At 37.7% G+C, this 15,096-nt stretch overlaps 1 protein-coding gene across 6 annotated transcripts in view; it reads right to left on the bottom strand.

Moving 5' to 3' along the window:
• Positions 1-765: 765 nt before the first annotated feature.
• Positions 766-15,096, bottom strand: part of Reps2 (RALBP1 associated Eps domain containing 2) — a 188,694-nt gene continuing 174,363 nt past the window's right edge. For all 6 annotated transcript variants that reach the window (XM_090326959.1, XM_090326962.1, XM_090326964.1 and 3 more), the window contains 2 exons: positions 10,448-10,553; positions 766-6,349 (listed from right to left, as the gene is read on the bottom strand). In XM_090326959.1, the coding sequence (XP_090183085.1) occupies positions 6,281-6,349; positions 10,448-10,553 (175 nt within the window). In that variant the 3' untranslated portion in view covers positions 766-6,280. The remainder of the gene's footprint in view (positions 6,350-10,447; positions 10,554-15,096) is intronic.

The raw sequence follows: 15,096 nt of genomic DNA, 5'->3' as shown, positions 1-15,096 counted from the left end.
TCTACTTGCTTTAGCGAGGCACCACCTAGTAAACTTTCTGGACCCTCTTAAAATAACATCAGCTGGAGATTAGTCCTTGAATATATGAGCCTTTTTGGGGAGCACTTCATATATAAACCATAACAAATGGACATTGTAACACAGCAGAAAACCTATCCAATAGGATACTGGAGTCTCCTAAAATTACACACATTTTAAAGGTAAGAAACCATAACTGGGACATAAGATTACTAGATTCGGATTTTTGTGACAACAGTTCCTGATCCTTATCACCCCCACACTAGCTAAAGACACTATGATGGGGACATTGTTGTTTTGTTTGTTTTTCGGTGTTTGCTTTTGAGAAAGGCTTCAGTATATAGCCCAAACAATCTCTGAACTCATTATGTAGCCCAACCTGGCCTTGCATTAACCCTACTGCCTCAGCCTTCTGAAAGCTGAGATTATACATTTGTACCACCATACCTACTTTGAGAACATTTTAAATAAAACACGTAACCCGGCCCCACATTAAGCCACATTTTCAATTTAATGGACCTTAAAAATCCACAATGAGTGATTTATGATATCCCATGACTGATCAATACTAAGTAACTCAGATCAGTGGAACCTAACTCAGATCATCACAAGGTGAAAAAAAAGAAAATCTTAGATTTTTACTTCATTGGAAAGACCCTCAATTCCTTTTCATGTCGACCGCATTAAGTGCATAAAAGACCAAGTACAAACCACAAAATTTTGACACCAAGACACCATAAAAGCCACTTGGGTAACATACATTTATTTTTAACTTGGTACCCCAGTTTCACATCATGTACATTTTTCCAAGTTGGATATTCTTATCTTACTGTGTTCTTCACAGATTTTTCAACAAGTATGAAACAGAGGCAGAAAAATTAACTTGAGTCTACAAATCACAATTCAAATATAGGATAGTCTTAGGGATTTATTTAGGTTTAAGGTAAATATGCATAATATTCCTAATGCTTAACAAATGAATGAGATTCTGGCTGAGTAAGATATTAATATAACTTGTTAGCACATTATCATGAAAAGACAGAAGGCATCAAATATATACTTTGCTGTTACACTTTTTACTGTCCCATGTACCTGTAGTGAAAAAATATAATATACATTTTTACTATCAAGGTTAAAATAGACAGCTCATTATCACTTTTGGCCAATATCTATGAAGACTAAAATGGCTCTTTTGGTCTCTGGCTCACATAAGTATCCTATTTGAGCCAAAAAGAACGGCAGTGCTAAAGAAGAGGATATTCTTGGCTCCCAAGTTAGGTGCATTTGAAGCTGTCATATAAGTTGACATTAAAAATAACACACTTTGTTGATCCAAGCTGCATGCAATTGGGTTAGTGTGTTCAGTATCAGAGCAGAGCTCCCTAAAGGAGGTTAAGGATCTTAGTCTATTGTCCAAAAGAGTGCTATAGAACTGGCACCTGAAGGTCTCCTTGTAGTTTCCAAATTCCAACTTCAGCCTTCTTGAAGTATGCTATTCTCTGGTTTTCAGAGTCATAAACCTACTTTTCCACCTCCCACAGCCATGGAATTAGCTTGAAGTGAGATAGGACAATTCACAAGAGGCAAAAAAAAATAAGCATTCTCCAATTGTTGAGAGAAAAGGTAAGCTTCTGTAACCAGAACAAGGCCTAGTCACTGAAGCCATGCAGTGCTTCCCAGAGAAAGTTCCTTTACCATCATTTAGTGTTTACTAAATTCAGACAATAATCATACTACTCTAAAAGCCACTGTCGACTTGCGCTGTCTTGCTTGCATTAACAAAATGTCTGCCTTGCACCATACATGCATAACAGTTTTTTTGAAAGTCTGTTTGGGGGCTAAGCAGCAGCCCTTAGGATCTGCTTGTATTGCTTTTAAAGACTGGCTCTCCACGTCTGCTGCTCTTGGGAGATCTACAGAACTAGACTCTCTTCTTATCACACACAAACAGATCACAGTGGCCCACAGAGTAGTGCTCATCCAAATTGCCATCAGTGACTAATCTGTCAGCGATGGCGGGCAATCTCCCTTAGTCTGTGCTGAAAGAAAAGCAAGATAGGTGGCTGAACATGCCACAAACCCAAATCCTCACTTCTTACTAGGAACCTGGACCACACTGCAAAATGATGCAAAAATCTGTAACTAAACCATCATAACTAAAATATAAAACTGATCCTTTTTTTATTTTTTTATTGTAATTAGTAAAAGGGTTACATGATATTTGCCAGATAGAAGGTGCATTAATTCACATACATTGATACCCTTTCACATGTCTTGGAAAACTGATCCTTAGAAATCAAAATGACTAGTGTTCTATTTAAACAGGAAGGAAGCAATGTTCAAAAAGAAATGTGCTCACTACTTTACATCACCCTGACAATAAAATTTTAAAAAAAAAAACAGGAAGGAAGGAAGACCTGCTTAACCATGATTATTACGTTCACATTCATAATGTCAATAACATGGAAGGATCTGGTTATTACAAGATGTTAAATTCTTTTTAAATAAATATATTTTAAAATCACATCTCCTTGATAAGATGTGACCATAGTTTATACTGAACAAATGTGTTTTTTTAATTCTAAGGTATTAATAATGTAGTTGAGCTTTTCCCAATTATTGCTTAGAAGATATATGCAAATGTCTTTCAAGAAATACATTAATTCCAAATATCTTATCAATCGTCTACTTACAAACCATGGCTGTGAGATCAATCAGGAAACAGACTATAAAATTAAATCACATCTAAGTAGAAAAAGCGTTGTGATAGTTCAGTTATTGGTTAAAAAAATCAAAAGAAAATCCATGCTTCTGATTACTCACCCTAACACATGTTGAAATTAAACATTTGCAACCAAAGCAACCAATGGTATATTGAAGAAAAACTGTAACTTACTACATATTGAGCTCATTTCAATTGCAGTAGTCTTTAAAATAAACTTCCATAAGGAATATGGGAATGGAATCTGTTCAAAGACACAACTGTCCAAAGTGCTGCCAAGAAATTTAGAATAAGTTTCTGTATCATGATAGGAAAGTGTTCAGGAAAAAAAATAGTTCGGTAATATTCCTTTCCTTAAGATGTTATTATTTTATTTCAATCCAAGAGAAATGTCTAGATCTAAATGTCTTTTTAAAAACATATCTTCCTATTTAAAGACTAATAAAGACAACAAAACTCAGTGGTAAGTTTTTAAATCTCCTAATCTAATTTTAGTTTTGGTAGAAGCCAGGCTGACATCTCAACTCCAAGAATTCTTGGGCCAGGAACTCCTGATTCTTGGGATCTTGCTTTTCTCACATGCAAATGATAGGAGATGAGACCAGTCCTGCCCAGCTCTGACATCTCTAGGGCTAACAAGTTAGGCACACCCTCCAGCTAAGCTAACTCCTCTATGAATTAGTATCCAAGCACTGTAGAGTAAGTAGATCAGTTCAACTAAGACAATAATCTGCCTTGCTTAGGATATAGCACATCCATTCCAGGTATCTCCTATTTGATACATTCGCTTCATGTCTGCAACTAGAAAGTGGCCAAGAGCAGTATGACACATACAGAAGATACTGAAGGAGAGACTGTTTGGACTATATTTAAACATATGCAGAATATGACAATGAAATCCCTGTCTGTATACCAATGTAAGTTAATGAGAGAGAGAATGGGGGAGGGAGGGAAGGACGGATCTTTAAATTCCACTATTACCTCCTATTCTGCTTTCATCTGTGGGCCTGGAGGATCCATACGGAGAAAGATCACTGCTTAACAAAATAACTAAACCCTTGTGAGTAGGGACAGTAGTGACCTTTCTATCAATAGATTTCTGCTCCATAGGCAGTTTTCCCAAAGAGGTAAAATGGTGATTTCACTGCACCAGCCTTCTAATAAATCACATGAAAAGCTCATGGAAACATTATCAGGTATTATAATCCCAAATGAAAAGTACACATCCTATGAAAACAGAAACAGAGGAGTAAGGTAACTATAATTGTAATGTGTATGTGTATCTGAGTATACACCCACACAAATATCTCATTCTTTTCAAAATAAATAACTTGGAAGAAACTAATAAACTAGCTAACATTAGATCCAACTAAGAAAGCTAGGCATATATATTACTGAAGTGTTCTTGAATGTAATGCCTATCCTGAAATATCGGCAATGAGCTGACAATGGGGCTAAGTATTAAAGCACTTGCATGCATGATGTGTAGCCAAGACCACATGCACACAAAATTTTTGAGACTAGAGGGCTTTGATTGTTAATGGGAAGATTTTTCCTTTAATGCAAATGAAGCCAACTAAACAAAACTCCTACCTCCCAACATAGTTCACTCTGTCACTGACGTCACAGGGGAAACAGCATGTTCATATTTTTAAATGCATAGCAGAGACGAACATTCCTTCTATCACAAGTCTGGTTGGGAGATATGAACTGCTATCCTGAGTAAGCGCACACATACCAGAAGATTCTATGCATATGTTAGTCTTTCCTAGATTGAATGTAGCAAAAGCAAAACATGCTGTGAAGCATCTGCAATAAGAACACTGTTGATACAAATTTGTTACAGCCCCTAGATCTCAGAAAAGGGAAAAAATGATTACCTAAAACTGTACTGACCCATTCATAATCTCAGTAAGGGTTGAAATTCACTCCTCATCTTTTTCCACAACAACATAAAAGGCAGCCAAAAGAAGAAAAGAAAAGAGAGAAGGTTCAAATTTCATGACTCTCAAAATCAGATCAGTTGAAAGCCTTAAATATGCATGGAAGAGATTCAACAATTTGTTTTTCTTTGGAAAAATATCATCTGTTTGAGTCTTTTTCTTCTGCTATTCAGCTATTGATAAAAACTTGCCAATGGAACAAGGAAGCATCAAATATCTGCTTTTACCAAAATTTCTCAGCTCTTATCAATAGCTTAATCAAAAGCATTTCACAAAGCACCCTAATTATACTCCATCCCACTATGCAAAGAATAGGTAAATTAACCGAATGCACCAAAGTCAGTTTGTCTAGCTGTAAGCCTCTCAATGCAATGTTAAATTTGGCATGCTAGATGAGGCTTAGTGACCTTTAACTCTGTAACCTGGTAGAGTCAGTCAATTCCGATTTTCATCTTGGGCTTTCAAAAGAAGCAATAGCTACTTAAATTTCTATAGAATACTGCAGTCTGCATTTGGATCTTGCTTTCCATCACCTACATCAGTTAGATGAGCTCTTTTGAACTGTATATAAGCTATTTACTTCCCATAGGTACACTCCACAGAGAACAAAAGCTAATGTGAGGACCATTTGCCTTCATTGTTTCTTCATACCCAATACAGCTAGGATAAAATAAAGATGAAAATAAACAGAGATTATTGGCAACCATTTCTGTTTCCTTTCTAGTCTGGATACCTGGGTTCAAACAACAAATATTTATGAACCTATCATATTGATGGATGATTTGCAAATTCATGCATCTATAAGTATGCTATCCCATGCAAGATAAAAGTAGAGATATGGCAAATATTTATTTAAGTTGCTCAGATGAGGCAGTTAAGGTAGATTGTTCTTGTCCAAATTTTACATGAAAGGACTGTTTTCTGGGTTGATGTCTTAGATTGGCCAAGTTAAATAGGTTATTGCCAAAATCTCTACTTCACAGAGGTGTAAAGAACCAATAAGTCTTTGACATTCACTACGGAACAATAGTCATGTATTATTTATAGCTAGATATGAGATTAAAATGGCACTAGAGAAGCAATTTTTGGCATGTAGTGGTAGAGGGCACAGTGCCAGTCTAAATTTGATGCTTTCATTTTCTTTTAGTTTTTGTTTTTATCATGCCAAAGACTATCTTGTTGGAATCCCAATTATTCAGGAAACCAACCTACTGTGTGTGATTTACATACAAAAATAAAACAAGCATCCTGAAGGTACTTGGTTATAAGGTTTTGTAAAACTCATAAGTTCTTTAAATAAATAAAGCTCTAAATTATTTGCTAGAAGACTGATTTTTGGTAAGGAGCAGCATCCAGTACCTTGAGAAAGCACTTAAGAATGGGAGATAAAGTCCACTAACAATTACAATTTTAAGTGTGATAATTCGTGGGGGTTTTTTCCACCACAGTAAAATGTATAAGAGAAAAGGTAATACAGATTATGTTATGCTGCTTACAACTTTTGACACAGTCTGACTTCTATGATGAATATCTGGCTCAAACATTCAAAGAAATATCTTGGTAGACAAGGTCACACATGTTACTTCAACTTTGGGGGTCACAACACAGTCACTGGACGAAGTTGTTCCAATTGGTTTTCCAATGCAATCCGTTCCTGATGAACCTCCTGAGTTGCACAAAACAGGGAGAGGAAAAACAAAAAAACAAGGATGTCATGTTCAGTTCATTTAGATATTCAAAGGAAACATAATTGGAGCCACAAACATTTTTAGTCAGTCCTGGGGCTTGAACTCAGGGCCTGAGCACTGTCCGTGGGCTTTCTCAAGGCTAGCACTTTACCACTTGAGTCACAGCACCACTTTTGGCTATTTCTGTGTATGTGGTACCAAGAAATCAAATCCAGGGCTTTATGCATGCTAGGTAAGCACTCTACCACTCTACCACACTAGGCAAGGCTCCAGGCCCAGGACCCACAAACGTTTATTACTGTATGTCTCAAGAACATGTGGATTGAAAGGCACGATAGTCAAAGCTGGTAATGAGACCAGAGGGTTTCACAATTTGTAATCTATGAATTCCTTTTTAAAGATGATAACATTAATTTAAAAATTTCCATAACTCAACCTTAGTCTAACTCTATTTTAATAGGATTTGAAGCTAGCAGAGAATGAAATTAAAAATTAAATGGCAGGTCAGAAACTAGTGTTATAGCCCTAGCTACTCAGGAGGCTGAGATCTGAGAATTTTTGGAGCCAACCTGGGAGGACAAATTTGTGAGACCAATGAACCAGAAAAAAAACCTGAATTGGAAGCATGACTCAAGTGGTAGAGCACTATCCATGAGCAGAAAAAAAAAGCTGGATGAGAGGGCAAGGCCTTGAGTTCAAGTCCCAGTAAAATAATAAAAACAATTAGAGAAAAATTAAAAGACTGATTGGGGCAGATCGAAAGCAAAAGTAGACTCCTAAAACTGAATGGTAAGCCACCAGGACTGAATTTCTAGTCACAATTTCTGCCTTTTAATTTAACCCCACATCCCTCCACCAAAGTCTTGTCCAAGTTCCTGTACATGATTTAATGTGTGGCCTCTGGAGAAAGACAGAAGAGAGGGATCACCAGTTTGGTATTTAAGAAATCAAACTTTCCAGCCTAAAATATATTTTTTGCCAGTCCTAGAAACTGGCTTTTTTTTCTATGTATGTGGTACCAAGGAACCAACGGTCTTCATGCATGCTAGGCAAACACTCTCACCACCAGGCCAAACTCCTGGTCCCCAGCAGAGATAAAAGAGATACATAAAGACATTGATGGGGTCCTCTTCAGTCCCTTCCCCAGATGCTACTTTCTTTTCACAACTTTCCTTTCACTTCCAAATAAACTATCGTTTTATTCAGGGGAAAAAAAAACACATCCTTAAGTACCATTAGTACAATTAGTGGAGGTGAGAAAAGAATTCTGTATAAAGGTTCGATACTGAGCTGCTCCAGAAGAATCAACACACTGGTAGTCAGTAGTCAGAAAACACAGCATGCTAAGGCATTTGCACTCCTATTAATTCATCCAGTTTATGATCCAATTTTTCAGCAAATACTGCCCTAGCTATAATGGTATCTGCAAAGAACAAGGCCCTCATTGGGCTTATATTCAAATATCTCAAGGAAGACAATGAAATGAATGGGCCAGATACTTTCAGAGGGAAATGAGTGATGTCATTGTATAACATATGGTAAATGTGGGAAAAAGCAAAGACTGTGACCAAGGAAACTTCTCAGAGGTGATGTTACTTGAGCCGAGACTTAAAGGAAGTGAAGAGAGGAATTTATATAAAGATGGGGGGAAAGCTGTGCAAATGAGATAAAATAGCAACTGCAAAAGCCCTGAGAGAAAAATGGTTTAGGTGAGTTTGAATAACAAAATGCTTCGTGATACCAGCACAGAGGGAACAAGGAGCATATTGGCAAGAGATGAAGCCAGAGACTTAAGGTGAAAACATATCTCATAGGACCCTGGCACAGGAAGTGATGCAGACTGCATTCCAAATGTTGAGCCTGGTTCCGGAATATCCCCCACAGGATTATTATTGAAAGCTTGGTCCCCAGCTGATGGTATTATTGGGAGGTGGTGGAAATTTTAGAAGGTGGGGCCTAAATGAAGAAAGTTAGGTCACTGGGGGTATGCATTTTTCCTTTCTTTCTTTAATTCCTGAACACTATGAATCTATAACTGCTATGTCTTGCTGATGAAGTTAAGTTGGTCAGAAAGGAAAATTTGAGGACTCATCTGATTTGTACTTTAAGAAACTAGGTAACTGGTAGTGGTAATAATTGAGAACAAGAAAATTAGACAAAAAAAGGACCTTTTGGGAAAAGGATTGAAAATCTAGGACATATATTTCTGTGTAAAGAATAAAAGCATATAAGAAATTCTACATTATATCTTTAGTTAAGAAGAAAGAGTAGCAGGACTTGAGACATAAATTCAGGTTTAATTGGCTTATAGATGATCTTCAAAGCCATGAAGCTATACAACTTCATATAACTCTATATAACACCATAGAATACAGTACAGAAACTTCAGGAAGAGATGGAAAAAAATCTCAGTCTAAGCACAGTGGTATATGCCTGTAATCCTAGCACTTGGGAGGTTGAAAGCAAGAGTGTCAGAGTTTTAAGCAAAACTAGACTACATAAGGATATCTTGTCTCAAAAACAAAACAATAAAAACAGTGATTTCAGAGGAGATAATCTCCATTTATATAGATGCTATTGAAAATTCAGATATTATGGGAAGAAGCATCAATGTTCAAGAAGTAATGTACCCTCTACCTAACCAATGTAACTGTAACCCCTCTATAAATCACCCTACAATAAAAAAAGAGAAAGAGGGAAAAAAAGAAAATTCAGACGTTAAAAAAAAAAGAAAATTGGCCAGAGCGTTGCCTAGTGGTAGAGTGCTTGCCTAGCATGCACGAAGCCCTGGGGTTGATTCCCCAGTACCACATACACAGATAAAACCATAAGTGGTGCTGTGACTCAAGTGGTAAAGCACTAGCTTTGAGAAAGTCCAAGGATAGTGTCCAGGCACTGAGATCAAGCTCCAGGACTGACAAAAAAAAAAACTTCAGATGTTAAAACAAGGCCTTTGAATATGAGCAAAAGAGGAGTGTGAGTGGAAGAAAGGAAAGCCACCCTGAGTAGAGAGGGAGAAAAGCCATTTATGAGGAAGTAGACAGTGAATGAAAACAATTCTGAAAAAGCTGTATTGTGAAGAAGACAACAGAAATGGAATACAAACTTGTCAAGGGAAATAGATAATATTGGAATCTGTTTATGTGCGAATAGAGAACCATGTAGCAGAGAATTATGTCTCACCAAAAAAAAATGTGTTTAGGTCCTAACCCCTAGTGCCTGTAAATGTGACTTATATGCAAACAGGATCTTTTCAAATGTAATCAAGATGAGTTCATGCTAGATTAGGGTAGGCCCAGTGACTTGTGTCCTTCTAAGGGTATAAGAATAGGAATTTGGACACAGTTACAGAAAGATATAGACAATAGAGGCAGGGAATGGAATGTTGTATATACTGGCCAAAGAATGCCAAAAATAGCCAGAAACGACCAGAAGTAGTGGTGAGAAAGGATTTTCCCCTCACACCCTTTGAAGAGAGCATGGCTTTTCCTACTAGTTGACTCCTGTTTCTAGTCTTGGAGCTATGAAACAAATTTCAGGGATTTTTTTTAGCCATCTAAGTTATAGTACTTTGTTATGGACACTCTGGAAATCTACTACAGAGGAGGTAACAATAAAAAAAACAACAGATAATATGGACAGGGTTAATGTTCTTGAGAAAGTGAAATGGAACCATTTCTAAGGCCCCAGGGTAGCAATTTCCCTTTGCTAGAGCCTATGCCATCTTCTTCTACAGAAATAAGTCTAGCATCTTTTAGAAAAAAAATTCAATAACTAAGAAAACTTGCTCCAAAGCTCTGGATAACAAAGAATATTTTAGGCTTTGTAATAAGAGTGTGTTTCATTTTAACTCACAACATGGACCTTGCATACTGAAGTTCCTAGTCTTTCTCCAAGCACCCAGAAATCAACCCATGGTGTTTACTCACAGTAATTCTCCACTTTCCAAAGGAGATTTGAGAACAAAAGCAAGTCATACCAAAAGGGATGGGCAGCCAATGGTCAAAACAAAGCCAAACAAAAGAAGCAGGGATAACTAGGGAAAGGCCTGTCCAAATCTGGGAAGCCTTCCTTACCTTGAGTTGTTGTTGGAGTTCACTGTTCAACCGGGCCAGGACTGCATTTGCCTCTTTATTTTTGCGGATAGCAGTTTGAATCGCCTTTTTCTGTTTGGAGGACTGCCTACGGGAAAGTACAAATATTTCATCAAAAAAGGACTTTAAGAGGTTTGGACTCTTGCACATCAGAACTCTGACTCATGATAAGTGCTAAGGTAACAAGGGTTAATAATCATAGTGCTCCAAAAATATAATGTCATATTCACAGGCAGGCAGCACATACCAAATTTATCAAGATGAATTATTTACACATGAAGTAATTCTCATATTATAACTTGAATAAAAAGCTGTGAATTGGGCCTTTTCAAACATTTGTGTTCCATTTATTCTAATAAGCATTTCTTCTAACAAACCTTATTAACTGAATGCCCTTTTACCTAAGCATTAGCGGCATTTAAAAGACCTGCAGGTGGCCTTAGGGGACAATTCTGAAAGAAAAGAATAGAACATTCTACTAAGCAAAAATTCGATATTAATTTGGCAAGAGTGCTTAATATTTCCTTATTTATTACTGAGAATAAATGAGAGACAGAGACATGTGCCAGTACCAAAATATCTGTGGCATTTGAGAAAAATTGAATATTTTAATAGTTAATTTCTGGACTAGGGGCCAGAGTTTGGCCTACTGGTAGAGTGCTAGTCTAGCATGCATGGTGTCCTGGGTTCGATTCCTTGGTACCACATACACTGAAAAAAAGGCAGAAGTGGTTCTGTGGCTCAAGTGGTAGAGTGCTGGCTTTGAGGAAAGCCCAGGGATGGTGCTCAGGTCCTGAGTTCAAGCTCCAGGACTGGCAAAAAAATCCTTTAATTTCTCGACTAAGTCAATGGTAAATTCACAGAACCAGTGTGGGCAGGGTGATAATGTCACTCTGCTTACCCATTACAGTCACTGCTTATACCATGTGACCATAAGTCTTAGAACTCTTCATTTTTCAAAACTGTCCTTGGTTACAAGACTGAAATAACATGTTTACCATGGGTATAAGTTACAATTTCTTATTCCATAGCAAGAAATACTGAAGTTTAGAGCATAAAAAAAGATGATTTATGTTCTCCTAGAAAAGTAACCATATAAGCAATCCCAAGGCCAGATCCACTGCGCTAGAACAATCTGTGACCCTTGAACAGAAAACACTTGCTGAGAATATACACTATGATAGTTATTACGCTGATTTGTAAACGGCATAGTCTGCAATAAGTTCACCACTATTATTTTTATCACATATAGACAGGTAAGGGAGAGATGTCAAAATCATCTTTTCAAAAACATAGATTAGGGCTGGTTACTGGTGGCTCAAGCATATGAACCTAGTTATCCAGAAGGCTGAGAATCATGGTTAGAAGGCAGCCCAGGCAAAAAAGTCTGCAAGATTCTGATTTTCTAATTAACCAGCAAAAGGCAGAAGTAGAAGTATAGATCAAGCGTTAGAGGGCTGACCTTGAGAGAAAAGAAACCAAGTGAGATTGCAGAGTCATAAATTCAAGCCCCAGAACAAGTACACGTACACACACACACACACACACACACACACACACACACACACACACACACACACATAATTTTCCCTGGTACAGGACAAGATGGAGTTAGCTTTTCATTACTGTAGCAGAATACCAGAGAACTTAGGAAAGTAGGGATTTATTTATTTTGGGTTATAGTTTCAAAGGCCTCATGACAGAGAATATGCAGTGAAGGAATGTTGCTCACCTCCAGACATACTGGAAGCAGAAAACAGGAGCAAGGTACCAGGGACAATATATATTCTTCAAAATTTCATCCCCAGTGACCTATTTCCTCCAAGGAAGGAAACGGACCATTTCAAAAGCCAATCAGCTGGGAACCAGCTGACAAATTTCTCTCTATTCTTTCCATTAAGTACACTAAAAATTCTGTAAATACATAAAATAGAAATGTGTCCATATAGTTTGAATTTTTAAATGTCCCTATAAGGCTCATAATGAAGGCCTGGTTCCCAGATGGCTAAGGGGTTTGTTGTTTTTGTTTTTATTTTGGTTTGGTTTGGTTTGGTTTTGTCAGTTGTAGGGCTTGAATTCTGTGCCTGAGCACTATCCATGAGCTCTTCAGCTCAAGGCTACTACACTACACCTTGAGCCACAGCGCCACCCCAGATAACTAAGTTTTGAAACAATGAAATCAAAGAAAAATAATATGTATCAGTTCTGAGTTAAGTCCTTAGCAATAACCTGTTTTCTTTCTTTTTTCTTTAGCTCTTACTGTGATTTGAAACATGAACATGCTTGCAACAAGTTGCGTTCAACCATATGAATAAATGTACCCCCCAAGGGGTTAAGAACAGGAAAACAGAAGGTACCTGTATTCCTGAACACAGGGAGCTCCTCCCCTTCTAAAACAATCACCAGTTCACACATATAAAAAAGAAATCTACTTGCATATTATTTGAGCCACTGTTTCTTATTTTCAGTTCCCACATCAGAATTAATACTTCAAAGAATATAAACTGAGTTCTCAGCGAGAAAAACCTTAGCTTCACCTTAGACCTCCTTTCTTCTTGGGGTATTCTGAGAGAACTACTTAGAAATTGGAAATTTTCCTCATGGATGCCAGTCATCAATCCCACAATCATATAAATATCACAAATGAAGAGGGGAGGAGGAAAAAAATAAGCTAGGTATTGGTGGCTCACACTTGTAATCCTAGCTACCTAGAAAACTGAGATCTGAGGCTCACAGTTCAAAGCCATCCCCGGCAAGAAAGTATGTGAGGTTCATATCTCCAAACTCCAATTAACAAGCAAAAAGCTAGAAGTGAAGCTATGGCTTAAAGTGGTAAAGTGCTAGCCTTGAGCACAAACGCTCAGGGACAGTGCTTAGGCTCTGAGTTTAAGGCCTAGGACTGGCACCAAAGGAAAAACAAAGAATTACAACCACACTGAGTACCACTCTGGTTGCATAAGTGAGAGGTTACCTTACTACAGACAATGGATGTCTGATGGCATCAGAGCTTAATTCTTTCCCAAAACATTGGATGAGAAAGAACTATATACTAACCTTCAATGTCTTCTGGTACTCTCTCTCTCTCTCCTTCTCTCCTTTCCCTCCTTCCCTTTCTCCCTCCCTCCCCAGGGTTTAAAGCACTATAGATGCTAAGTTGCTTTATATTACTACAAAATATACTACTTTGTGAACTAAAATAAGATGTTGTAAAGCTGAATGCCAATTATGTGTGTCTGTAATCCTAACTACTCAAGAGACTAAGATGTGGAAGACCATATAGTTCAGAGCTACCTGGAGCAAAAAAGTCGATTAAAACTCCATCTCAAAAATAACCACCAAAAGTAGGACTGGAAGCCAGGAACTTGGACAATGCCTGTAATCTGAGCTATTCAAGAGGTTGAGGTCTGGGGATCATGGTTCAAAGCCAGCATGGGCAGATAAATCAAATAGATTCTTATCTACAATTAACCAGCAAATACCAGAAGTGGAATTATGGCTCAGTTGGTAGAACACCAGCCTAGAAGGAAAAGCTAAGCAGGAGCACAGGCCCTGAGTTCAAGCCCTAGAACTGGCACATGCACTGAAAATGAGGTGAAGGTATGACTCCGTTATATAGCACCAGGCTAGCAAGAATGAGGCCCTGACTTTGAGTCCTAGTACCACAAAAAATAACCAATCTTTGTGAACTTAGAGAAGGAATACTTTTTTAGATAGGATAACAACAACATATAAAGACAGGGGGGAAAAAAGAAAAATTGGGCTTCATCAAAATGAGAAACTTTTGTCCGACAAACGTAATCATCAAGTAGAGATCAAATAGATATTAGTAAAGCAGTGGAAAGATAGGAATTAGACATCTTTGTTATGCATAGAGTTGGAAGATGGTCACAGCTGTCAGTGGAAGTGACAAAATCTACTTCCTTTACATACTGATAACTTTCTAGAACTGCCCATTTGGGAGAAAATCATCTAAAGGATGGAGATGCAAATATTAAAATAGAACTTAAGCTTCAAAGGCAAGGTGATGACACCACCAATAGAATCCACTGCTTTTCTTCCCACAGTAGCATGAGCAGAAGTAAATTCACAGCAGCCTTTTAAACCTGAAAGGTGCCACCAAAGTGTCAGGATAGAGCTTAAACATTGACATTAATAAGCAGTTAGGCTCACTGTCAAGTGAGAGTGGTATGCTTCTGCCCTTAATGCTTCATTCAATGTTGCTGTGGAAAAAACTGATGCAGGTGATCACTCTACTCAAAGCCAAAACTTTGTAGAAAAGAATGTCCATAGCAACATTGCCTCAGCCCCTGTCCAAGTCCACAAGCTCACACATTCCCTTCAGCATCTGGTCTAGTTGGTAAAATAGGTGTTGGGCCTTCTGCCCATTCAGAACTGACACGATTGACAACAGGAACTCTTTATGGACATTCAAATAAAATCCTACATTACTGGTAAATGAAAGTTGGGTGTACGGTCGTAGAGCTAACCCATTGCCCTGAAAAAAAAAAGATGAGATAAAACAGAAAGTAAAGGAAAACTACACTTATAGGCCTCTCTTCTTGCTAGAAAAAATTCTGGTGGCACTAAAAACAAAAATTAAAAAATGGTAGGAAGGAAAAGGAGGGGGGAAG

This window comes from Megascapheus bottae, chromosome X (genome assembly GCF_031878675.1).
Source record: "Megascapheus bottae isolate mThoBot1 chromosome X, mThoBot2.hap1, whole genome shotgun sequence".
NCBI lineage: Eukaryota > Metazoa > Chordata > Mammalia > Rodentia > Geomyidae > Megascapheus > Megascapheus bottae.
The sequence above is the reverse complement of the archived record's forward strand: the minus strand, read 5'-3'. Positions and strand labels throughout refer to the sequence as shown.